The sequence below is a fragment of the Dermochelys coriacea genome, chromosome 1 (assembly GCF_009764565.3).
Source record: "Dermochelys coriacea isolate rDerCor1 chromosome 1, rDerCor1.pri.v4, whole genome shotgun sequence".
In the NCBI taxonomy this organism is placed as follows: Eukaryota; Metazoa; Chordata; order Testudines; family Dermochelyidae; genus Dermochelys; species Dermochelys coriacea.
The window spans coordinates 38637772-38663200 of NC_050068.2; the positions used below are offsets into that span (position 1 = coordinate 38637772).

A 25429-nucleotide genomic window follows, 5' to 3' on the forward strand; every position below is an offset into this window, starting at 1 on the left:
TGAAGTCCCTCTTTGAAAGCAATCTGTTGCCTTAATGCTGGTTTCTACGAGAGCTCTGATTACCAGATATACTGCTCTGGGAGCTACCAGGACTTCTGGCTCTAAGAGACCTCATGCTTCTGAAAAACATGCTGAGCCTTTTCTTCTATCCGTATCTGGTCAGTCATTGACTCCTGCTGCCCAAGGTAGGAAGAAGCAGAGATTTTTCTGATGATGCTGATAGTCGCCATCCCTGATATTTTTCCTAGAAGTCTAAGACTCATCATTCTGTCTTTAAGCTGGCTCCTTCCTTCCAATTCTGATCTGCACCATGTGCCTTCAGGAGCTGTGGAAACTTGTTCTTCTGCTTCAGTACTGCATCCTTGGTGACCAATGCTGCTACTTTAGTGCCAATGACATCAGTCCTATCTGCCAAAGAATCTGTAGTACTGTATCCTAATAAGACCCATCTATTGAGATGACCACCTCGATACTGTTGAGCTTGGTACCAATTCCTCTCTCAAAGCAGGTTGCCTTTACTACTACTTCCAGTGATGTCCCTATGGGTGCTCCACTTGTAGGTGTGTCAGTGCCGCATGCACCTGGGATCAGAGATCTTTATCAGCAGTGCCTGTTGGACCGCACATGCACACTTCCCTCCTCTCACACTGAGTGTGGGACAGATATATAGCGCAGGAGGGTCTGAGTGCCCCCAGTTCCTTCTCTACCACCTTTGATCTGGGACGGAATCTGCAGCAGAGCCCGTTTTTCCTTTTCCATCAGTAGTTAGTGCCTTACCTATTATTGTAATGTAGCTAGTATTTTCTTCTTCTAAACAAAAGGAAAAACTGTTTTTGTTGAACTTTACTGCTACATTTTCTCATAGTTTAGGTTTTCGTTCCCCTCCCCCCGGCCCTTCCTGCCCAGGAAGCCTTTTTCCATCATCCTTATGCCTGGTTCCCTTGAGTTTAAGAGGTGCATTTGTTGTGGGGTTGTTGCCTTCCCAGTAACAAACAGCCACCTGCAAAAGTGTTCCCACTACCTCGGCCTGAAACCCAGAACCAGAAAGGACTGGGACATCAAATTAAAACTTCTCCTCATAAAGAAATTGCTGTGACCAGCATCGGATCCAGGCCCAGACTCCTCTGGAGAGGCCCCCATGCTCTGCCAGGTTGTGTGCCAATCCTCACTCCCCATGTCGCGTGAAGAAAAAGTCATCCCTTTCTCACTCGGACGAAAAGAAGCAGGCTCTCTCCTCACATTCTGAAGCACGTTGCGCCAGAACACTGTTAAGATCTGTTGCCTCAACCTCATCTGGCAGGGGACACAGCTTTCGGGCCCGTCCGAGTACCTCCGATATCGACACAAAGAAATGGTCTAAAGATCCTAACCGAGCAGACCTACGGCCCTGAGCACCATTTCCCAGCTCTAGGGAACGAGACAGACTGAGTTGAGCTACAGCACCGGAACCCTTTCCCACACGGATGAAACCTCTGCACTGGCCAAGCCATCGGCACCGACCAAGTCTCTGGCACCATCTACCAACACCTTGGGGCATACACCCTTTCTTTTGCACCATGTCTTACACCGGCACTGATGATGCTTCGTCCCCCCACAAGACTTTAGGTACTCTAAAGACCTGCTAGCATCTGACACTCCTGAGTCTCCATTCCTTTGGTGTGACCTTCCTCCACTTCCACCCTCCTCTTCAGATTCACGACACTCCTTCCTCTCTCTGCCAAGGATGTCGTCTCCCTTCCCCAGCGACGAGGAGGAACACTATTAGACAAATTACATCTGCTCATCCTAACTATCCACAGTCTACCTCTGGTCCCCAATCTTGGCAGGGACCACCGTGGATACAGCCTTGTGTACCACTCCCTCCAAACTGACCATATTGGGACCCCTGGACCATATACAGGGCACAGTTTGGGAACCCTCCCAGAGAGCAAAGCCGGAAACCTACACCTCTCCCTTCTCCATTGGTCTCTTGCCATCCTGAAGTCAAACTCCTGCGGTACCATCTGAAGAGGAAGAACAAGAGGAGGAACAGAAGGAGGAGGCTCCACAACATTACATTTTTCCTTCTCCTCACTTGACGAGACTGTCATGCCTCCACCCCCTACATCTGCTGATGACTTCAGGCATTTTCAAGATTTGTTCAAGATTGCAGACTCCCTACAGATCCCTTTGGAGGAAGTCGGGGACCAGCAGCATAAACTACTGGATATCTTCCACACATCCACTTCCTCCAAGATCGCTCTACCGATCAACAAGGCTCTTCTCGACCCCACGAAGTTGCTGTGGCAGACCCCTGCATCCCTCCTTCTGACCTGCAAATATTATGTTCCGGCGAAGGATGTGGAATTACTGTTCTTGCATCCCACCCCTGAATTCTTCAGTAGTCACTGCGGTACGAGAGGGGCTGTCAATACCAGTCTCATTCTAGCCGTCTAGACACAGATTGAAAATGCCTAGACTTTTTTGGACGCAAAGCATATTTGTCAGCCACGCTCCAGTTTAGAATCTCAATCTATGAAGCCCTTATGGCTACCTATAACTACTCCAAATTGGAGGAACTCTGCCAGGACCTACTAGAGGCCAAGAAAGAGCAATCCCAATCCTTGAAAGGGTATCTCCTAGCTCATACAACCCTAGAAGCCTCATTAGACTCCGCAGACACCGCTGCCTAATCTGTCACGACTGCTGTAGTTATGAGGTGTGCATCTTGGCTCCACCCCTTGGGCTTTCCTAAGGAGGTACAAACCACAGTAGAGGACTTACCTTTTAAACCTATTCTCTGAGTGTACGGACAATTCTCTGCACTCCCTTAAGGACTCTTGAGCTACATTCCAATCTCTTGGAATTTACATGACAGTACTGAAGACATGCTCTGGAAAGTACCAACTCCCCCCGTGATTCTGAATTCAGCAGTATACTCTTCATCAGCACAGGACACCCAGCGCTGAAGAGACGACCTACCAAACGTAGACAGCACACTCCTCAAAGGGCTGCTCTCATGCAATCCCACCGAAGCAGCAATTGTGAAGGTGTGGTCGAGGCCCTGAGACTCATTCACCTCTTTCGGTCATTCCCACCATTTTCAGCATCCCAACAGTTTGTGACTGATTAGCTTTGTTTTTCCCATCTTGGAGAATCATCACCTCAGACAAGTGGTTCCTAGAGATAATCAATGAAGGATACTTCATCCCTTTCCTATCTATCCTGCCCCGCCATCCCCCTGCTTGTCCCTCTTCTGGGCCCCTCTCATGATTCCATTCTATAAGGAGAAAAATCTTCTGAAAATAGGAGCTATAGAACCAATCCCTTCCTAGCACGTGGGACAAGGTTTCTACTCTGTTTCCTGATCCAGAAGAAATCCGGAAGCTGGCAATCCATCTTGGACTTTCACAGTATAAATAAATTAGTCAAACTGCAACGATTCAAGAGAGTTATTTCCACTATTATCCCAGCACTGGAATGGGGGACTAGTTCTCGGCCCTGAACCTTGTAATATGAAAGTATTCATCTTTAAATATATCCTGCTCACAGATTTCTCCGATTCATCCTGGGCAAATACCACTAAAAGTTCAAAATGCTGCCTTTCGGACTGTCCACAGTACCTTGGGTGTTCTCCAAAGTCCTTGCGGTAGTTGCTGCCTACCTACGGACACGGGGCGGGGGGGGGGGTCATCTTTCCATATTTGGATGACTGTTTCCTCAAGGCCTCATCTGAAACTGACTCTCTCCAAATTGTCCACATAACAATGGACCTGTTCATGAAGGTAGGCCTCCTCGTGAACCTAGAAAAGTCCACTTTAACAACACTAGTACAACGACTGGAATTCATTGGCACACAGTTGGTGCTGTACAAGCCAGAGCCTTCCTACCACCTCATAGAGTCTCAGGCTGTAAGAGGTCTGGTATTCAATGCCCAGGTTTGCCCCAGACCTTTGCCAGAATGTGCCTCCAACTTCTAGGCCACATGGCAGCAGCCATGTTCGTAGTCGGACATGCAAGACTACACATGCAGTGTCTTCAGGTGTAGCTCCATACAGTATATATTCTCCACAAATGCTTATTCATGCCAATGCATGTCAAGGACTCATGACTGTGGTGGACACTACACAACAACGTCTGTGTCAGAGTCCCTTTCGTCCTGCCAACACCGATGACTATCCTAGCAACTGATGCCTCCCTAATCGGTTGGAGAGTGCATCTCCACAATCTCACAATGCAAGGCAGATGGTCGTTAACAGAATCTACCCTACACATCAGTTTCCTAGAACTACAAGCGGTCTTCAAAGCCTGTCAACATTTCCTACCTCTACTCAAACATCATACCATGAGTGATGACAGAATCTCGCTTGCATGTATTACATCAACAGGCTGGGCGGAGCAAGGTCCCACTTTTTATACTCAGAAGCACTCAAACTGTGAAACTGGTGTATCCAGAACAACATCTCCATTTCAGCAGCATACTTCCCTGGACACCAGAACGCCACCATGGATGCATTGAGCAGGAGTTTCTCCCACGATCATGTGTGGGAACTGGATATGCAATACTTCAGCCCATCTTCAACCACTGGGGCCACCCCACCATAGAGCTCTTTGCCACTCAATGCCTGTTGCCCTCAATTCTGTTCCAGAGCGGGACTGGGACATGGATTGCTGGGAGATGTGTTCCTCAACATGGGATGCATTATTCCTTTATGCCTTCTCTCCTTTTCTCCTCCTATTCAGAGTACTTTGCAAGATATAAGAGAACTGATCTCATGTCATACTAATAGCTCCAACATGGCCGAGACAAGACTGGTATATTTACCTCCTCCACATGATGGTATGCCAGCTGATCTCTCTCCATTTAACACCCTGGCAGCTTTCACAGGACTTGTTCTCCATCTCAATCCGCAGATAATTCACCTCAAAGCCTGGCTCCTTTTGAATAGCAGACATGTCATGACCAAATGCACTTAAGTGAACAAATGGACTAGATTTCACTGCTAGTACACTATCACCAAGTTGATGCAGCACACGTTCTGCTCCCACTTATCCTAGACTATATGCTACACCTTAAAAAGTCTGGATTATTCAGATGGTCATTCTGTCTTTGCGCTTGTGCTCATGAAACATTTTTGGAAGGGTCTTCAAAATCTTTATGCTCATATACAAGACTTGACCCGTGCCTGAGCCCTTCATCCTTGTGCAATGTTCTCTGACTAGACCCCATTTGGACCAATGGCAACCTGTTCTTAAGTGTATCTATTAATGAAAATGGCCTTCCTTGTGTCACCACCACTTCTGCCCAATAAGTTGGCGAAATCATGGCCCTTATGGCATATCCACCATTTTATAAGGGCAAAGTTACACTACACCCATATCCAAGGTTTCTACCTAAGGTCCATCTTTCCATCTCAACCAACCAATATACCTTCCTTGCTTCTTCCCGAAGCCTCACAGTAACCAACAGGAGGCAGCTTTACATATGTTAGACGAGCATTAGCCTTTCATTTGGACAGGACTAAACCTTTCGGGAAATCACCACGCTTATTCATCTCCACCAAAAAAAGATCCAGAGGTACTGCCATATCCAAAAAATTTCTTTCAAAGTGACTCTCCCAGTGTATACATTTATCTTACGAACTCCATGATAGACCATCTCAATCAGAGCACATTCCACATGCTCATTTTCCACCTCGATAGCCTTTCTCAGTAATGTCCTCATTGATGAAATTTGCAAAGTGGCTACATGGGCATCGACACTTTTGCCTGTGATTATGTTATTACACACAACAACACAGGACAGTATGTCCTAAGGCAGTGTCTGCTATCATTAACAGTAAATGTTGCTTCGAAGTCCCAGGCTTCCAGTTAGGGGCACTGCTTTCTAATCACCTACAAGTGGAGCACTGTCATGGGGTGTACGGCTGGCCTCTCTTCTTCTGGGCCCGATTTCCCTCCCAAATAAGTCCAGGCAGACTTCAGCTCTGTCCAATACCCGTGTCCTTTATTCTATAAGCATTTTCCCACCACCAGTGTCCGACTATATACAGTCCTTACAGGTTTCTCGCCTACCGCAGGCTGGGTCAGTAACCAGCTTGAGGGCTTCCTCTCAGGGCTGATTCCCCACTCTGGCACTTTAAGTGCAGAAGGTGGGGGCCTGCAAGGATTCTAAAAATTAATACTGGCCACTCCAGGCTTGTAATAAACTCCCAAGGTTACAGCTTTTCTCTGACCTTGGATGGGTAGATGCTGCCACCATCCAAGTGCAAAACCCCTTTGAGAACCTAGGAAGGCACACTAGGGAATTCGTTCCTGTGGGGTATCCTCAAGCCCTTTCACCACCCCCCTACCGGGGAAGAGCTGAGAGAGAAAAACAAAGGAAATCAGCTGTTGGCAGCAGCTAATTAAACAACGTGCACAAACCTCTTAGGACTCACAAACCCAATCCTGTTCTTGGAAAAGAACCAAAAAGAAAAACCAAAAGAAAGAAAATACAGCAGGAAACTTAGGCTATTGCTAGATTAAAAAAACAACAACAAAAAAAACCAAACGGATTAATCATCAAGAATAATTTTCTTGAGGTCCAGATTAAAGATTACAAGCAAAACAAAAGCATTTGGGGTTAGCAAAGAGGAAATCACAAGCCAAAAAGAAATAAAAAGAGAGAAGCCTAATTACGTCTTCCTAGACATTTCCTGATCTACTTACATATATGGGGGTTTCAAATTAGTAGTTTCTAGGTATGATTCAGATGATTTTTCATACCTGGCCCAAAGATTCTTACAGCATAGTTGCAGCCCTGTCTGCCTCTCCCTGAGAACAACAGACAAACAAAAGGGGAGTCTTGTTTCAATTTTAAAAAGTTCTAGCCTTCCCGTTGGCTCTTTTGGCCAGGTGCCCACTCGCTTCCTTTTACCTATGCATTGCAGTGATACTTTTTAACACTTTACAGGTAAAGCAAGGAGAGAAGAGTTACTAAGAGGGATTTTATAGCTAACTGGCTGGATGGGAGTTCATAACAGGGAGCTACCCTCCCCGCTTCATTTCTCTCTCTCTCTCTCTGGCTGCCCTCCTCCTTCTGGCTCCTTCCCAGCCTTTGTAGCTCCTGGCGTATCAGGCTGGCAGGTGCTGCCAATCACCAGGCAGATGTAAGGCTTTTCAGCCAGCCCCAATCTATCCCCCTTGATTGGGGCTGGTGTGGCAGGGACTGATTACGTGTGTTTGCAGCAGCACCCTTCCACAAGCACCCATAGGGATATCACTTGAAGAAGAGAGGATTACTCACCCTGTGCAGTAACTGAGGTTTCTAGAGATGTCATTATGGGTGGTGTACTACCCGCTCTCTTCCCCTCTGCTTCAGAACCAAACAAACTTACACTCTGCAGCAGAGAAGGAATTGGGGGTGCTTGAAGTGCACCGCGCTATATATACATCCTGCGCACAGTGTGAGATGAGGGAGGTGCACATGTGCGGTCCAGCTGATGAAGATCTGCTGATGAAGATCTCAGATACCAGGCGCAGGGGGCACTGCCACACCTACAAGTAGAGCACCCATAGGAGGGCACATCTCAAAGAACCTCAGTTACTGCACATGATGAGTAACCCTCTCATCTTCTGCAGACATAGTAATCCTCCTGGAACCAGAGTCTCATCTCAGTTATTTCTCCAATATTTACATAATCCGAGTTACTTTGGTTCCAGTACTGGAAACTACTAATCTCCCTGTGACCATCACCTGCAGTACCAATATTTCTTTCTCTCAGTCTGGATCTCCTCAGTCTGGTGTAACAATTCAGAGAGCTGTTGGAGGAGTTCTATTCATCTGCATCTCCATCTCATGACAAGAGAAGCCCTTTGTTCTAGATTTTCTCCTTTTTTTTTTTTTCTAGACTGGTTCCTGAAAGAGACCTAAGGAGCCTTCTCATCATAGATCCCATACTTCTGAGAGGTCTTAGTCACTTTACTATCCACCACTGCAGCATCATATGCCTTTTTCATACAAGGTGCAGTCCTGACCTTACTGGTCAGCATTGAATCCTCAGCATTTCCCTACTCTGTATTTGTCTAAATCCAGGTCTAGTAATATAGCACCTCCTTAAGAATGATTTAAGACAACATAACCATCTAACCAGGAGCTTCTCCAGGAATTCATATAAGAGGCTCATAATGAGGAAGATCTTGTGGGGGAATATGAGGACCAGCCCATTTGTCTGGCTGGTTCATCTTCATGTGTAGATAACATCTGCTCCTTCCTCAGTCTATCCGAAGACCTTTCAGAACCTGGGTTGACATTCCTTTAAGGCCTTAGACATATCCCTTGAAGTCATTCATGGAAAGTCTCAATTTATGTATGTTCAGCATCCACGCTCCCAAGACTGCTTGGCTTTGCAAAACGAGTATATCTTTCAGCTGGCTAAAGATTTGTGGCAGACCCATGCATATATTTCAGTCGTATCTAAAAGAGCAGATTGCACATTTCAGGTTCCCCCACGGTGGGTTTGACTATTCTTTTATATATACCCTGCCCCTGGTCTTTAGTTGTAGAGGTTGCTCATGAAAATCCAAGCAGTGTGTATGTTAAAACTTAGGGATAAAGACCCCAAAAGATAGACTTTCTAGGGAGAAGGTATATTCTTTGCATTCAGAAGGCGAATTATTGGGCTCTTCTGGCTAAGTATGACTTTCTTTGTTGGGACAAAAAACTCCCAGCTGGGTAAAAAGCTTCCTCAGGACATCAGGATAAGTTCAAAGCAGTAGCCCTGAAAGGCCAGTTGGTGGCAAAGACTGCATTGAAGGCGTTTTTGGAGGCTTCTGACACTGTAGCTACGTCCGTGGCTACCATAATAACTATGAACAGATCATCATGGCTGTAGTTGTCAGAAATTCTGGCATAGGCACAGTCAGAAATCTTCCTTTTGAGTGTCATGAGCCTTTCAAGTCAAAGACCTACTAGGTGCTTCATTCTTCAAAGGACTCAAGTAACCCTTTGGTCTCTTCGCCTCTTACTTTCTGCAGAGAAGAAAATAGTCTAAACCTCTGTCCTTCCTGAGACCGAGACCTCCTTGCAGCTGTGTAGGGATACTATCAAAGGACTTGTGTTTTACAAGAAAAGACCTTAATCTACTGTCACTGCACGCTCTTCTTTGGGTTAAAGGTTGCAGATTTGATGCAGCAATCAAGAGTCATGGACCAGTTTGTTGAGACATCAACCCTTTTTTCTCGCTTTTGTTAAATGTTTTTGTGAATGCATGAGCTGCAGTTACTACCAATCAGCAAGTCTTAAAAGTTATCTGGTAAGGACATTCAATTCCATTCCATTCCAGCCTGTACCAACTCTGCATCCCCTTTTCCTGTCCCTCTCCAAGATCTCACAACAAATTCATCTATTGTTTCTAATTTCAGATGGTAATCTTTTGTCAGTAATTCCTTTTCTAATGTCCATGAACTGGCTTTCAACTCTTGACTTGTAGGACTCTTAGCTCCATGTGATAATCCAGTGGTTCTCAACCTTTCCAGACTACTGTACCCCTTTCAGGAGTCTAATTTGTCTTGCATACCCCAAGTTTCACCTCACTTAAAAACTGCTTGCTTACAAAATCAGAAATAAAAATACAAAAGTGTCACAACACATTATTGTTGAAAAATTGCTTACTTTCTCATTTTGTATGACATTTTAGTTTGTAATGACTTCACTAGTGCTTTTTATGAAGCCTGTTGTAAAATTAGGCAAATATCTAGATGAGTTGATGTACCCCCTAGAAGACCTCTGCAAACCCCCAGGGGTATGCGTACCCCACTATAGTAATCCATCCATCTCACAGGAAGTTACCATGTTTCATGCTATGGGGATATGATTACTAATTCAGAGTCCTACCTTTCGGCTTTTCAGCAGTTCCTTAGGATGTTTACTAAATGCCTTCCATTGGTAGCAGTTGACCTGAGGAGACAAGACCTTCATGTTTGCCCTGTCTGTGATTGGTTTATGTGGGACATGCTTATTAGCAAGTTGTAAGAGATGTTTGCATGACCCTTCATCTTTTTTCCTCCCAACTGGGTCTCAAGATCAATTTGGATAAGTCCATTCTGACCCCTACTCAATAAATAGAGTTTACAGGGACAAGGTGGGACTATGTCAGCCAGAGTGTACCTTTCTCAGAATGAATGATATCATTTAAAACTCCCAGCCAGAAGCCTCAGTGAAAGTCTGCCTCAGCTTGCAGGGTTGTTTGGCAGCTTATGCTTGCATGACTTCATGTATAATTGTAGGACTGGAAGGGACCTCAAGGTCATTTAGTCCAGTCCCCTGCACTCATGGCTGAACTAAGTATTATATAAACTGCCCTGACAGGTATTTGTCTAACCTGCTCTTAAAAATCTCCAATGATGGAGATTCTGCAACCTCCCTAGGCAATTTATTCCAGTTCTTAACTACCCTGACAGGAAGTTTTTTGTAATGTCCAGTCTAAACCACCCTTGCTATAATTTAAGACCATTGCTGCTTGTCCTATCCTGAGAGGTTAAGGTGAACAATTTTTCTCCCTCCTCCTTATAACAAACTTTTTATGTACTTGAAAACTATGATCATGTCCCCCCTCGGTCTTTTCTTCTTCAGATGAAACAACCCAGTGTATTCACTCTTCCCTCATAGGTCATGTTTTCTACGCCTTTAATAATTTTTGTTGCTCTTCTCTGGGCTTTCTCCAGTTTGTCCACATCTTTCCTGAAATGTCGCACCCAGAACTGGACACACTACTCCAGTTGAGGCCTAATTAGCGCAGAGTAGAGCAGAAGAATTACTTCTCGTGTCTTGCTTACAACAATTCTGCTAATACATCCCAGAATGAGGTTTGCCTTTTTTGCAAGTGTTACACTGTTGACAGATCTACTCTGACCCCCCAGATCCTTTTTTGTAGTACTGTTTCCTAGGTAGTCCATTTCCCATTTTGTATGTGCGCACCTGATTATTCCTTCCTAAGTGAAGTACTGTGCATTTGTCCTTATTGAATTTCATCCTATTTTCTTTAGACCACTTCTCCAATTTGTCCAGATTTTGAATTTTAATCCTATCCTCCAAAGCACTTGCAACCCCTCCCAGCTTGGTATTGTGTGCAAACGTTATTAGTATACTCTCTCTGCCATTATCTAACTAATTGATAGAGATATTGAACAGAACCGTACCAAGATCTGGTCCCTGTGGGATCCCACTTGATATGCCCTTCCAGCTTGATGCTGAACCACTGATAACTACTTTCTGGGAATGGTTTTCTAACCACTTATGCACCCACTATATAGTAGCTCCATCTAGGTTGTATTTTCATAGTTTGTTTGTCACGAGAGACAGTTTCAAAAGCCTTACTAAAGTCAAGCTATACCACATCTACTGCTTCCCCCCTGTCACAAGGCTTGTTACCCTGTCAAAGAGAGCTATTAGGTTTGTTTGTTTGCAATTTGTTCTTGACAAATCATGCTGTTACTTATCACCTTATTATCTTCTAGGTGTTTGCAAATTGATTGTGTATTTATTTGTTTCATTATCTTTCCGGGTGCTGAAGTTAAGCTGACTGGTCTGTAATTCCCCAAGTTGCCTTTATTTCCCTTTTTATAGGGTGGCACTATATTTACCCTTTTCCAGTTCTCTGGAATCTCTCTGGTCTTCCATGACTTTTCAAATAGCTAATGTCTCAGCTATTTCCTCAGTCAGCTCCTTGAGTATTCTAGAATGTATTTGATCAGGCCCTGGTGGTTTGAACTTGTTCTTTTCCTGTTTCTCCCTCATTTTCACTGGCATTCACTGTGTTAGTTGTCCAGTCACTACTAATGTTTTTGGTGAAAAACTAAAGTCATGTCGCACATGCAAGGCTGAGCTTCCATCCGCTTCAGGGAGGGTTGAGATCAGTTTATCATCCAACCAGATGCAGCATGGATTTATTGGTAGAAGTTCCTCCACGGGTGTTAGTCTCCATATTTGTGGATTGGTCCCCTTTTAGTTTGAGAGTCGTGTGTGTGTTTTATTTCCCCTTGAAAGACTTTTGTAATAGGCTCTTAAAGCGGATTTCAGATTTTGACATCTCATGCACTGAATAACTACCCCTACTTGTTGAGTTAGGGCACACTACTGGGGCTCAGATGACACCTGCACCTTGTTTTATGGGAATGGAGTCCCCATTTCGGATTTGTAGGACTGCTACTTGGAGTTCTGGTCATACTCACTTACCAGTCACTACTCCATTGTGGCAGCTTCTAGGTCAGATGCCCAATTTGGCAGGGAGATTCTAGTTATTTAGATAGGATCCCTTCACCCACCTCCTTGGTGTAACTGCTAGTCAGTCACCTGCAGTGGGATTGTGTGAACAAACGCTCAAAAAAGATAGGCTGTTTACCTTACAGTAACTGGAGTTTTTCAAGATGCTTTTGTCCACACAGCATCATTTTCGTCTTCCTTCCACACTGATTTGGAGTCCTTTACCTATATGTCTGTGTTAGTGAAGGAACTGAGTGGTGGCTTCATAGAGTTTAAGGCCAGAAGGGACCTTGGATCATCTTGGCTGAGCCCCTGTATTTCACAGATCACTTAAATTTCACCCAGTATCCCTATATTGAGGCTAATAACTTGAACTGACTAGAATATTTTAATCCTTGGGAGTCTAAGCTATTGTGTGCCACAAGCAGAGAAACAGAAGATGGCAAAATGCCACCAGTACCTGAGGCCCCTACAGGGGCAGGGAAATGATTAAGTGAGATATGCCCAGATGATCCTAGCAGGCAATCCATGCCCAAAACTTCAGAGGAAGGAATAAAACCCACACAGTCCCTGCCACTTTGATCTGGGGGGAAATTCGTTCCTGATGCCAGATCTGGCAAACAGTATGACCCAGAGCATGTGAGCATGACACACCAGCCAGGTATCTAAGACAGATGATTCTCTGTAACACATCAGAGCACTGGTCCACTCAATCCAGTGTCCCCTCCATCTGTGACCAATCTCTGATGCTTCAGAGGAAGGTGTGTGTGTGGGGTGGGGGGCAGGGGAGAGACAACAGAATATACATGGCCAATATGTGACCAGCTGAACCCCTGAAGACTGAGATTGGATCATAGTCTTTGAATACTGAACAGCTGCAAGTGTCCTGAGCATGCTGAAGGCCGTGCAGTTTCCTGTACTCTCTATGGCCCAGGAAGGAAGGGGATGAACAGAAGGGGATTCATAGATTTAGACTCCACAGCCAGAAGGGATCACTGTGCTCATCCAGCCCTCCCCGCCCATCCCATACACACAGGCTGTAAAATTTCTCCCAGAAGCTGGATTAAAGTATATCCTCGAGAGAGAGAGAGAACCTTCTTTTAAAGACTCCAAGCAAATGGTGAGTCCATCACCTCTTCAGTAAGATGTTCCAATGTTTATCTCATAGTTAAGAAATCATTTCAAGCTTGAATTTTATCCAACTTCAGCTTCCAGCCATTGGTTCTTACTATGCCTCTCTCAGCCAGGTTGAAAAGCTCCCCATTATTGGACATCTTTTTCCATAGTTAAGTTCTTATGCAAAGTAATCATGTCATCTCTCATCCATCTCTTTAAGTTAAATACTCAATTCCAGCCCATGAATCATTTTTGTGGCCCTCTTTTGAATTCTCTCCACTATTTTCACATCTTTCTCGAAGCATGGACACCAGAACCAGACTCAGTATTTTAGCAGTGGTCTTACCAGTGCTCTCTAGAGAGGAAATCACTTTCCTACTTCTATTTGATCATCCCTTTTTATACAGCCAAGGATTGCATTAGTTCTTTTTGCCACAGCGGTGTACTGAGAGATCCTGTTGAAGTAATATCTATGATGACCCCTCTAAGTCCTTCTTAGTGACTGCTTTCCAAGATAGTTTCCCTAACTGTAGGTATAACCTGTGTTCTTGGGTCCCAGGTGTACGCTCTTGCATTTGGCTGTATTAAAATGTATTTTGTTGAATTGTGGCTGTTTAACTAGATGATTCGGATCACTCTAGCAGTAACCTATCCTTCTTGTTGTTTATTATCTCATCAGTCTTGTGCAAACTTTATTGGCATATATCTTATCCTCACCTCGATTGTGCATTGGAACAAGCACCAATTCCTTCGTGGGACTTGATTGTTGAAATCTCCCCATTGACAACTAAACTTTAAGATTTGTCTGTGAGATGATTTTAAATCTAATTGTGCATCCCATTAATTCCATATAATGCAAGTTTTTTAATCAAATTGTTGGGGTTACTCTGCCCTTTATGCCTTTGGGAGAATGTGTAATGAGCACATGAAGGGTACATACAACGCACCAATAGATACTGCCGAATAAAAGATTCTAGGCTTGCATGCATGGGGCACCTTCTTCTACAGTGGGAGCTGTGTGGTCAAAAGCATCAGCATCTCAAAGAACTCTAGTTACTGTAAGATAAGTAACCTCTTTTTTCCCCTTCAAAAGATTATTAAAGCTTTTTTTATAGTATTATATATAGTATACTTAGAAAATGGCAGTAATTGAATGCTACTGATACGTACCAATATCTAAAAAGAAATAGTCTAGGATTTCAAGGGAATTGGGCACTGAATTCAGACTTTCAGTGGAATTTGGTTGCCTGACACCCTTAGACTCCTTTGAAAATCCCAACCATAGTCAGTTCCTCTAACACAATATGTTGGAAGGCATATTGCTATGAAATCCCAATAAAGAGTGAACAAACAGTGGAAAAAACCTCTTTCACTAGTAGTAAATTTTTAACTGCTATAGAGTTTTAAGGTCACTGTTGTCGGGAAACTATGATGTTAAATGTCTAGTTACTAATGTAAATAGTAATCTCTTTAAAACATGACCCTGGTCAGAGAAAAGGACAATAGGTGAAATCCTGATTCCATTAAAATCAATGGAAAGACTTCCCTTCAGAGGGACCAGGATTTCACCCTCTGATGGGATATACTTTACTATAACCTTTCTCCTTTTTAATTTAGATGGAGATTGATTTTGAACAAGGAATTTGCATTAGAAATTCGCAAGCACTAAAAAGGTAAACATGCATTCTGAACACTGCTTTATTTTTCATACAATTTGGAGCCAGAGTGGGGATATGTGTTTTTTTTTTTTTTTGTTTTTTTTAAAAGTCTGTCCATCTTACTTTCCCTTATGGTAATTATTCCCAAAGTGTTTAATCAAATTTGGTTTCTTAATGCTCAAATACATTCAGGATTTTTGTGTAATTAGATAGCTACATACAGTTCAGGGTAATCGGCACAGAACTACCTTGCTTGATCCAAAACAGAAGAACAGGTCTTCAGCTTCATGCTTATTAATAATACAAGGTTGTAATGGGTAGGAGAACTCGCTGTGAAGTGCAGTGATGTGGCCAGGCTATGCTAACTGTGAGGAAAGGCAGAGGCTAACCAAGACAAAAGGGTAACTTATTTTTAGAACTTTAAAAGGGAAAACCCAAAAATTGTACCAGAAGAACATTATGAAGTACTACTACTTATAACAAACTCTAGGTTCCCAACATGTTAACCTTTGCGAGCTGGTACCTCTACTCTACTTTACTTTGTGAGGTTAATACCAAAGGCATTGTTATCAACAAGAACAAGAGGATTACTCAACAACTTTTCCTTTCTATTTCTGTAAGTACAACTCCACTCTTGCTGCTCGGTTCTTCACAGCTCTTCAGTTTGAAGTGCTCTTTAGATTCAATGGTCCTGTGGTTTATACCTCTTTTGATCAAGTCTATCTTTACTTGGTGGGCCCTTATGTGCCCATTAGGCATCTTTTGAACTGTATTCCTTCAATAGATGTTCAGTCATTCTCTCTGTTCCTATACTTTTGATCCTTTGTGGGTGGGCTTTTCATTTAATGTTTTCAGGATCTGTTTTAATCAAACACAGCTTTTTGATCAATTCCCTTTTTCACCAATTATATTTCCTTTCAGTTTTTTACCTTGGTGCGCGCGCGCGCGCTCTCTCTCTCTCTCTCTCTCTGGTAGTCTGTAAATTTTATTTTCCTCTACTTCCCTTTTCTAATAGTGTATGCACATATTCCTGGGTGTCTCTTTTTTTTCTGCTTCTCCTGGCTTCGAGGATTTCCTATTTTCCTTCTTTCCTCCTTCTCACTTCTCAGTCCCCTATTTTTATTCTCCTATACTACTTTTATTTTATCACCTCACCTTCTCCCCCAGCTAATCCACTAGCTCAGCATCTAGATTCTTCTCCTTCTTGTCTAACAACTTTTTCCCACTGCCCTCTTTGGTTGGATTCCAAACACCCTCCCAAGATCGAGCTGCCCTCTCGTTGTCTCTCTGCCAAGGACAACATTCTGTGCTGCTGAATCACAGGTGCAGCAGGTGCTAGTGCCAGGTTAAGGGTCAGGGTTACTACAGGAGCGCTCCCTGGAGTTAGGTCACAGCATTGCAGGGGTCTTCCACTATAGTGCCCCCTGTTGTCTGTTTTGGTTTTCCAGTAGTCTGTCTTTGGTAGCCCAGACCTTTGGTCACACTTCAGAATTGGTCCCTGTTCTGGGTAACAAAAAAGTCCAAACAGAAAGACTCAAGAGTCTAATTGCCTGTATGCCAGTCTTTAGCCCCTGTCTGATACATAGCAGTCTTTTTTTGTTTCTTTTTATCCAGAGGCCTGTGATTTTTCCCTCTTGCTGAAGCATGATGTAAGGGGGGACCCAGGCCCACTCTCCCTTCTGGGTTCCAGCCCATGGACTCTGTGTGAGGTGGTTAAGGACTGTTCCTTACAATCCCTTGCCATGTTCCTAGGTTATTCGTATCTTATTTATTTATTTATTTACACCCCACCCCCACCCCCCCCGTTTTTCAGTTTCTCTTACAGGGTTGCAGACTCTACTACTCCAGTGTTGGAGTTCTGTCTCCTCGTGCGGCTTCATTTAAGCCTACTTACTGAAGAACTTCCTCAAGGCTGTCTTCAGGCTCTCTGGCAGCCTGCTGACTCCAGTGCCCTCATCTTCTTTGATTCCGGCCTGTCTTTATGGAGCCTCTTCTTCCTCAGCTGAACTTGATACAAAATTGGTTCTGAGCTGTTACTTCCACCCCCAGCTGTAACCCAATGGGCTAATCAGACCCTGAGATGCCTGTTAATGCTTTATTTGCCATTTGTTTCCCATCCATAATCTTACCACATTGTATATATCATAAAAATATCATGGGTGACACTGCAGGACTGATATCTCCCTGTGTGCTCCAGAATACGCTCTTCTTTTAGTAATATGGTTATAAGGAATAGCCACATTTGTCAGGAATAAATCATGCCATGCCATCCTAATCTCCTTCTTTGACAGGGTTAGTAGTCTAGTAGATGACAGGGATCAGTAGACGTGATATATCTTGATTTCAGTAAGGTTTTTGACATAGTTCCATATGACAGTCTCATAAGCAAACTAGGGAAATGTGGTCTAGATGGAATTGCTATGAGGTGGGTGCCCAACTGGTTGAAAGATTATACTCAAAGGAATGCTGTCAAACTGGGACGGTATATCTAGTTGGGTCTCATGGGGGTCAATCCTGGGATAATAGTCAATGTTTTCATGAACGATGTTTTCATGGATCAGGGAACAGGCCAGAGACCTTCCCCTCTGGTGGAACCCACAATCCAGGTCAACTCCTCCAGTATTAAGTAGAGAGTTGGGGGGATGGGGGGAACCCAGGCCCGCCCTCTACTCTGGGTTCCAGCCCAGGGCCCTGTGGATTCCATCTGTCTACAGTGGCTCCTGTAACAGCTATGTGACAGCTACAACTTCCTGAGCTACTTCTCCATGGCCTCCTCTTTATTTTCTTTACATCTTCTTTATTCTCACCACAGGACCTTCCTCCTGGTGTCGGATAATGCTTGTACTCCTCAGTTCTCTAGCAGTACACCTTCTCACTCTCGGCTCCCAGCTCCTTGCATGCACACCACAAACTGAAGTGAGCTCCTTTTTAAACCCAGGTGTCCTGATTAGCCTGCCTGTCATAATTGATTCTAGCAGCTTCTTGATTGGCTGCAGGTGTTCTAATCAGCCTTTCTGCCTTAATTGTTTCCAGAAAGTTCCTGATTGTTCTGAAACCTTCCCTGTTACCTTACCCAGGGAAAGGGGACCTACTTAACCTGGGGCTAATATATCTGCCTTCTATCACTCTCCTGTAGCCATCTGGCTTGACCCTGTCACACTGCATAAAAGTTACTGAAACACTAACTAGGGCTAATAGATATTCTAGTACCAAAGCACTCTTTCCAATTCCACCTGTGACAGAAAAATAGGGAAGAAGGAAAAACATGAGTGTTGGTGGCTGGTCTGATTCAAATATACTTAAGCTACAGGAGACCTATTTCTCATTTATTCCTAACCGTCAAAATGAACTTAGTGTAAATTATATTTATGCCCATTTTAAGGCCCTTGATGCTGCCAGCATGGAAGATGCGTGGTCTTTTAGTATAAACGAGAATTAGGCCCAAAGAACTTTTACAAACTATGCCACCTCTCTAAAGGAGTTGGAGGATCCCTTTCTTCTGACATAGATTCAGTAAAGTCATGTATTGCTGAACTTGTTCAGACTGTAAATCATTTCATAGACCCAAATTTCCTCCAATGAACTGAGAACACAAGACTTCTGATGTGAGACTATTGTCTTCAGAGGTAGTTATGCTCATCTGGTATGGTCCCAAAGTCCACCAAAAATAACAAACTGAGTTCAGGACCAAGAACTCGGCACATTCCTTCCAAGCATTCTTTTGGGGAGGTTCTGTGGCCTTTGTTATGCAGGAGGTCAGATTAGATTACCATAATGTTTGTTTTGGCCTTGGAATCTATGAAATATGCACCATTCATACAAACAGGAGCCATGGAAATTTTGACAGCAGTCAGGACCATCACCTGTGTATCCGCTCGTTGCTTCTCTTGCCTGATACAAGAGAGTAGAGGGAACCTGATATACCTGCTGGCAGATTGTCAATGCATCTTTTGGGAAGAATCTACAACCTACACTACATTTTAATAGTCTAAACAGTACTAAATCTGTCACTTGATGTTAGAGAATTTGCAAACCACCACTGTCTAATCTCAGTTTCTTGAACAAACTATTTGAGAAGGTAGCAAAAGAGAGTCTCAAACGTTATCTGTCATCTCCGGATATCTGGTATCTTTCTCATTAAAGCTATAGATCAGGGCATGGTACGGAGACAGTACTTGTTGAATTACTTCCTCCTGTCCAATGATAAGGGAAGTATATCTTTAATTATCATCCCACTGGGTGTGTGTGTGGCATTTGATACCATTGATCACCAAGTACAAGTGCTACCATTTCAAGACTGGAAAAACAGAACTGCTGTGAAATGGCTCAGATCCTCTTCCTTGGACTGATCCTCGAGGGTCCTTTATAAGCCAGTCCTCCACCGCCAGTGCTTTCACCTGCAGAATGCCAGAAGTCTCAATCCTCTCTCCCATATTATATCTGTGTGTAAGTAATCAGTTGAACAGATCTGACAATGCAGGTTGGCATACTAGCAGTATCTATGACACCAAGTGTACAGCTCATTCACATCAAATGCAAAAATCAGCATCTCCTGGATTTTCAGTGCTTTGCCTAAATCCCCTGAAGAGCATCTAACCAAAGCTGAATCCAAGTAAGATTGAGATGATGCTGGAAGGAAAAGGGGAAAAAAAAATCTAAAATTGTCCCCTCTATAACATCTCTCGCTGTAGCAGGAATAGGGATGGAGAGGTTATTTTTACTTTTGTATTTGGCATTAGTGTGATGGCTGCTGGAATACTGTGTTCAGTTCTGGTATCCGCATTTCAAGAAGGATTTCGATAAACGTAAGAGGGTTCAGAGAAGAGCCATGAGAATGACTAAAGGATTAGAAAACATGTCTTATAGTGATAGAGCTCCTTGAGTCTATCTGTTCAGTTTAACAGAGAGATGGTTAAGGGGTGACTTGATTACAGTCTTTAAGTAGCTATGTGGGGAACTAATGTTTAATAATGGGCTCTTCAGTCTATCAGAGAAAGGTATAACATGATCCAGTGGCTGGAAGTTGAAGGTAGACAAATTCAGACTGAAAATGAAGCATGCATTTTTAATAGTGAGTAATCTTTGGAACAATTTACCCTGGATTATGGTAGAATCTCCATCACAATTTTTTAAAATCATAACTGGATGTTTTTCCAAAAAAGATCTGCTCCAGGAATTATTTTGGGCAAGTTCTGTGCCTGTGTTATACAAAAGATCAGATTAATTATTGCAATGCTCCCTTCTGGCCTTATAATCTATAAGGAGGGTGTGGAGGAGGAAGAAATATTTGCAAAATGAGAATCAGAATGGTCTTTAATGCATTGTTCATAACACTAGAATTTTTAAGAAATGCAGTTTCTTCTGCATGACTTGTTAAATATCTTTCTAGTAAAATTAGGGACTACATCCCAGATGTCAAAGAGAAAAATGTTCCGTCAACTTATTCAGACTACCATCTGAATCTGAAACCAGTTTGGATTACATCAGCAGTAGACATGGTATGTAAATGTTTTTTTATTATAGTCATTTTTATACTACTTTCATATCAAGTGCTTCACTTTTTACAGTGTGCAGGCAGGCTGTAATCTTACAAGCTAGGCATCTTTGATTTGATTTACATGCCACTGTACATACATAATGAAGTATTTGACAAAAATGTGATACAGACCAGGATGCTATGCTTATCTGACTGACCAACTGTACATTTTAGGGTTCTGTTCTCAGCTTTTAGAACCACCTGATATTTAAAGTGATTGGTCTTCAAGTGCTTGTTCATGTCGATTCCATTCTAGGTCTGTACGCACCCACGTGCAGGGTTGTTGGAGATGCTGCTCTCATGTGGTGGTATATCAGGTGCTGCCGGCCCTACGCTCTCTCGGTTCCTTCTTACCGCCCGTGGTGGTTAGTTGGAGCACTTTACTTTGCATAGCAAGGGCAAGCAGTTTCGTCTCTTCTTACTTTGAGCCTTAGGGCCTTGTAAATAGTAGTTTATAGTATCATAGAATCATAGAATATCAGGGTTGGAAGGGACCCCAGAAGGTCATCTAGTCCAACCCCCTGCTCAAAGCAGGACCAAGTCCCAGTTAAATCATCCTAGCCAGGGCTTTGTCAAGCCTGACCTTAAAAACCTCTAAGGAAGGAGATTCTACCACCTCCCTAGGTAACGCATTCCAGTGTTTCACCACCCTCTTAGTGAAAAAGTTTTTCCTAATATCCAATCTAAACCTCCCCCATTGCAACTTGAGACCATTACTCCTCGTTCTGTCATCTGCTACCATTGAGAACAGTCTAGAGCCATCCTCTTTGAAACCCCCTTTCAGGTAGTTGAAAGCAGCTATCAAATCCCCCCTCATTCTTCTCTTCTGCAGACTAAACAATCCCAGCTCCCTCAGCCTCTCCTCGTAAGTCATGTGCTCTAGACCCCTAATCATTTTTGTTGCCCTTCGCTGTACTCTTTCCAATTTATCCACATCCTTCTTGTAGTGTGGGGCCCAAAACTGGACACAGTACTCCAGATGAGGCCTCACCAGTGTCGAATAGAGGGGAACGATCACGTCCCTCGATCTGCTCGCTATGCCCCTACTTATACATCCCAAAATGCCATTGGCCTTCTTGGCAACAAGGGCACACTGCTGACTCATATCCAGCTTCTCGTCCACTGTCACCCCTAGGTCCTTTTCCGCAGAACTGCTGCCGAGCCATTCGGTCCCTAGTCTGTAGCGGTGCATTGGATTCTTCCATCCTAAGTGCAGGACCCTGCACTTATCCTTATTGAACCTCATTAGATTTCTTTTGGCCCAATCTTCCAATTTGTCTAGGTCCTTCTGTATCCTATCCCTCCCCTCCAGCGTATCTACCACTCCTCCCAGTTTAGTATCATCCGCAAATTTGCTGAGAGTGCAATCCACACCATCCTCCAGATCATTTATGAAGATATTGAACAAAACGGGCCCCAGGACCGACCCCTGGGGCACTCCACTTGACACCGGCTGCCAACTAGACATGGAGCCATTGATCACTACCCGTTGAGCCCGACAATCTAGCCAGCTTTCTACCCACCTTATAGTGCATTCATCCAGCCCATACTTCCTTAACTTGCTGACAAGAATGCTGTGGGAGACCGTGTCAAAAGCTTTGCTAAAGTCAAGAAACAATACATCCACTGCTTTCCCTTCATCCACAGAACCAGTAATCTCATCATAAAAGGCGATTAGATTAGTCAGGCATGACCTTCCCTTGGTGAATCCATGCTGACTGTTCCTGATCACTTTCCTCTCCTCTAAGTGCTTCAGGATTGATTCTTTGAGGACCTGCTCCATGATTTTTCCAGGGACTGAGGTGAGGCTGACCGGCCTGTAGTTCCCAGGATCCTCCTTCTTCCCTTTTTTAAAGATGGGCACTACATTAGCCTTTTTCCAGTCATCCGGGACTTCCCCCGTTCGCCACGAGTTTTCAAAGATAATGGCCAAGGGCTCTGCAATCACAGCCGCCAATTCCCTCAGCACTCTCGGATGCAATTCGTCCGGCCCCATGGACTTGTGCACGTCCAGCTTTTCTAAATAGTCCCTAACCACCTCTATCTCTACAGAGGGCTGGCCATCTCTTCCCCGTTTTGTGATGCCCAGCACAGCAGTCTGGGAGCTGACCTTGTTAGTGAAAACAGAGGCAAAAAAAGCATTGAGTACATTAGCTTTTTCCACATCCTCTGTCACTAGCTTGCCTCCCTCATTCAGTAAGGGGCCCACACTTTCCTTGGCTTTCTTCTTGTTGCCAACATACCTGAAGAAACCCTTCTTGTTACTCTTGACATCTCTTGCTAGCTGCAGCTCCAGGTGCGATTTGGCCCTCCTGATATCTTTCCTACATGCCCGAGCAATATTTTTATACTCTTCCCTGGTCATATGTCCAACCTTCCACTTCTTGTAAGCTTCTTTTTTATGTTTAAGATCCGCTAAGATTTCACCATTAAGCCAAGCTGGTCGCCTGCCATATTTACTATTCTTTCGACTCATCGGGATGGTTTGTCCCTGTAACCTCAACAGGGATTCCTTGAAATATAGCCAGCTCTCCTGGACTCCCTTCCCTTTCATGTTAGTCCCCCAGGGGATCCTGGCCATCTGTTCCCTGAGGGAGTCAAAGTCTGCTTTCCTGAAGTCCAGGGTCCGTATCCTGCTGCTTACCTTTCTTCCCTGCGTCAGGATCCTGAACTCAACCAACTCATGGTCACTGCCTCCCAGATTCCCATCCACTTTTGCTTCCCCCACTAATTCTACCCGGTTTGTGAGCAGCAGGTCAAGAAAAGCGCTCCCCCTAGTTGGCTCCCCTAGCACTTGCACCAGGAAATTGTCCCCTACACTTTCCAAAAACTTCCTGGATTGTCTATGCACCGCTGTATTGCTCTCCCAGCAGATATCAGGAAAATTAAAGTCACCCATGAGAATCAGGGCATGCGATCTAGTAGCTTCCGTGAGTTGCCGGAAGAAAGCCTCATCCACCTCATCCCCCTGGTCCGGTGGTCTATAGCAGACTCCCACCATGACATCACTCTTGTTGCACACACTTCTAAACTTAATCCAGAGACACTCAGGTTTTTCCACAGTTTCGTACCGGAGCTCTGAGCAGTCATACTGCTCCCTTACATACAGTGCTACTCCCCCACCTTTTCTGCCCTGCCTGTCCTTCCTGAACAGTTTATAACCATCCATGACTGTACTCCAGTCATGTGAGTTATCCCACCAAGTCTCTGTTATTCCAATCACGTCATAATTCCTTGACATCACCAGGACCTCCAGTTCTCCCTGCTTGTTTCCAAGGCTTTGTGCATTTGTATATAAGCACTTGAGATAACCTGTTGATCGCCCCTCATTCCCAGTATGAGGCAGGAGCCCTCCCCTCACAGACATTCCTGCCTGTGCTTCCTCCCGGTATCCCGCTTTCCCACTTACCTCAGGGCTTTGGTCTCCTTCCCCCGGTGAACCTAGTTTAAAGCCCTCCTCACTAGGTTAGCCAGCCTGCTGGCAAAGATGTTCTTCCCTCTCTTCGTAAGATGGAGCCCGTCTCTGCCCAGCACTCCTCCTTCATGGAACACCATCCCATGGTCAAAGAATCCAAAGCCTTCTCTCCGACACCACCTGCGTAGCCATTCGTTGACCTCCACGATTCGACGGTCCCTACCCAGGCCTTTTCCTTCCACGGGGAGGATGGACGAGAACACCACTTGCGCCTCCAACTCCTTTATCCTTCTTCCCAGAGCCACGTAGTCCGCAGTGATCCGCTCAAGGTCATTCTTGGCAGTATCATTGGTGCCCACGTGGAGAAGCAGGAAGGTAATTAGTAGCAGAACTGGTAATTAGTAATTAGTGTTTAAGCAGTTGTGAAGTGTAGTTAGAGTCCCAACGGGGACTTCGCCCCAGGCAGTGCATGCCACGGTCTCCTGGGTTTAAGCCCTGCATGGACTGTAACAGGCCTATGCCTGTAAGTGACCCCACAGCAGCTGCCTCAAGTGCTGGGGGGAGTCATATGTAAAGGACAAGTATTGTATCTGTAAAAATTTTCAACCCAAGACTCGGAAAGAGCGGGATATTCATTTGAGGGCTCTCCTCATGGAGGCTGCCCTCCATCCGGCTTCCAAGCCATCCTGCCATGACTCAACTCCTACTACCTCGTCGCGCAGTACACACTGGGCTCCACGCAGCTCCGCTCCCTGTCGCCAGTGCCAAGAAAGAAAACTAAGAAGCACAGCTCCCTGGCACTGGGCAAGAAAGGCCATGGAGTGTCAGGCAAAAGACACAGTTCAGGCTGCCTGGCCATTCCGGAGCCACATGGACATGCCATCTCAGAGCAACAGTTGATGGCACCAGCGGCACCAGGCTCGGTGCCTGAAGCACGCTCAGAGGTCAGGGTAGAGGAGACAGCACCCACCCAAAACCCCCATCCCCAGTGGGGATGATGCGCAAGGACTCCTCCGGCAGTAGTCGTCCTCATCCCCAAATGAGGTGGTCGCAGGACCCTTGAGGGCCATCCCGCCAAATGATTTTAAAGAACACCAGGCCCTGCTTCGATGGGTGACTGAGAACTTGGGCTTAGAGGTGGAGGAGATGGCTTGGGAGGCAGATACCTTGTTCAGTGTGCTCTTGGCCTCCACCCCTGCCTGTGTTGCACTAACGGTGCATGATGGAGTCCTGAAAATTGCCATGGCCCTCTGGCAAACCCTGTCATCCATCCCTCCCTCCTCCAAAAGAGCCAAAAAGAAGTACTTTGTCCTGGCTAAAGCTTTCAATTAACTTTTTATACCCACCCATCTCTGGGCTCACTGGTTCAGCCTGATCACGAGTCACTCGGACTACTGGGTGCTAGACATAGTATTTCAGGGCTATACCCTGTAATTCCCCCTCCCCCCCGCCCTGGTCCCTTTTCAGGGACCCTTCTCACG

At 44.7% G+C, this 25429-nt stretch overlaps 1 protein-coding gene across 3 annotated transcripts in view; it reads left to right on the top strand.

Moving 5' to 3' along the window:
* Nucleotides 1-25429, top strand: part of RNF17 (ring finger protein 17) — a 220853-nt gene that overhangs the window by 12464 nt on the left and 182960 nt on the right. For all 3 annotated transcript variants that reach the window (XM_038411672.2, XM_038411698.2, XM_043504233.1), the window contains exons 6-7: nt 14957-15012; nt 20387-20495. In XM_038411672.2, coding sequence (XP_038267600.1) covers nt 14957-15012; nt 20387-20495 — 165 coding nt within the window. The remainder of the gene's footprint in view (nt 1-14956; nt 15013-20386; nt 20496-25429) is intronic.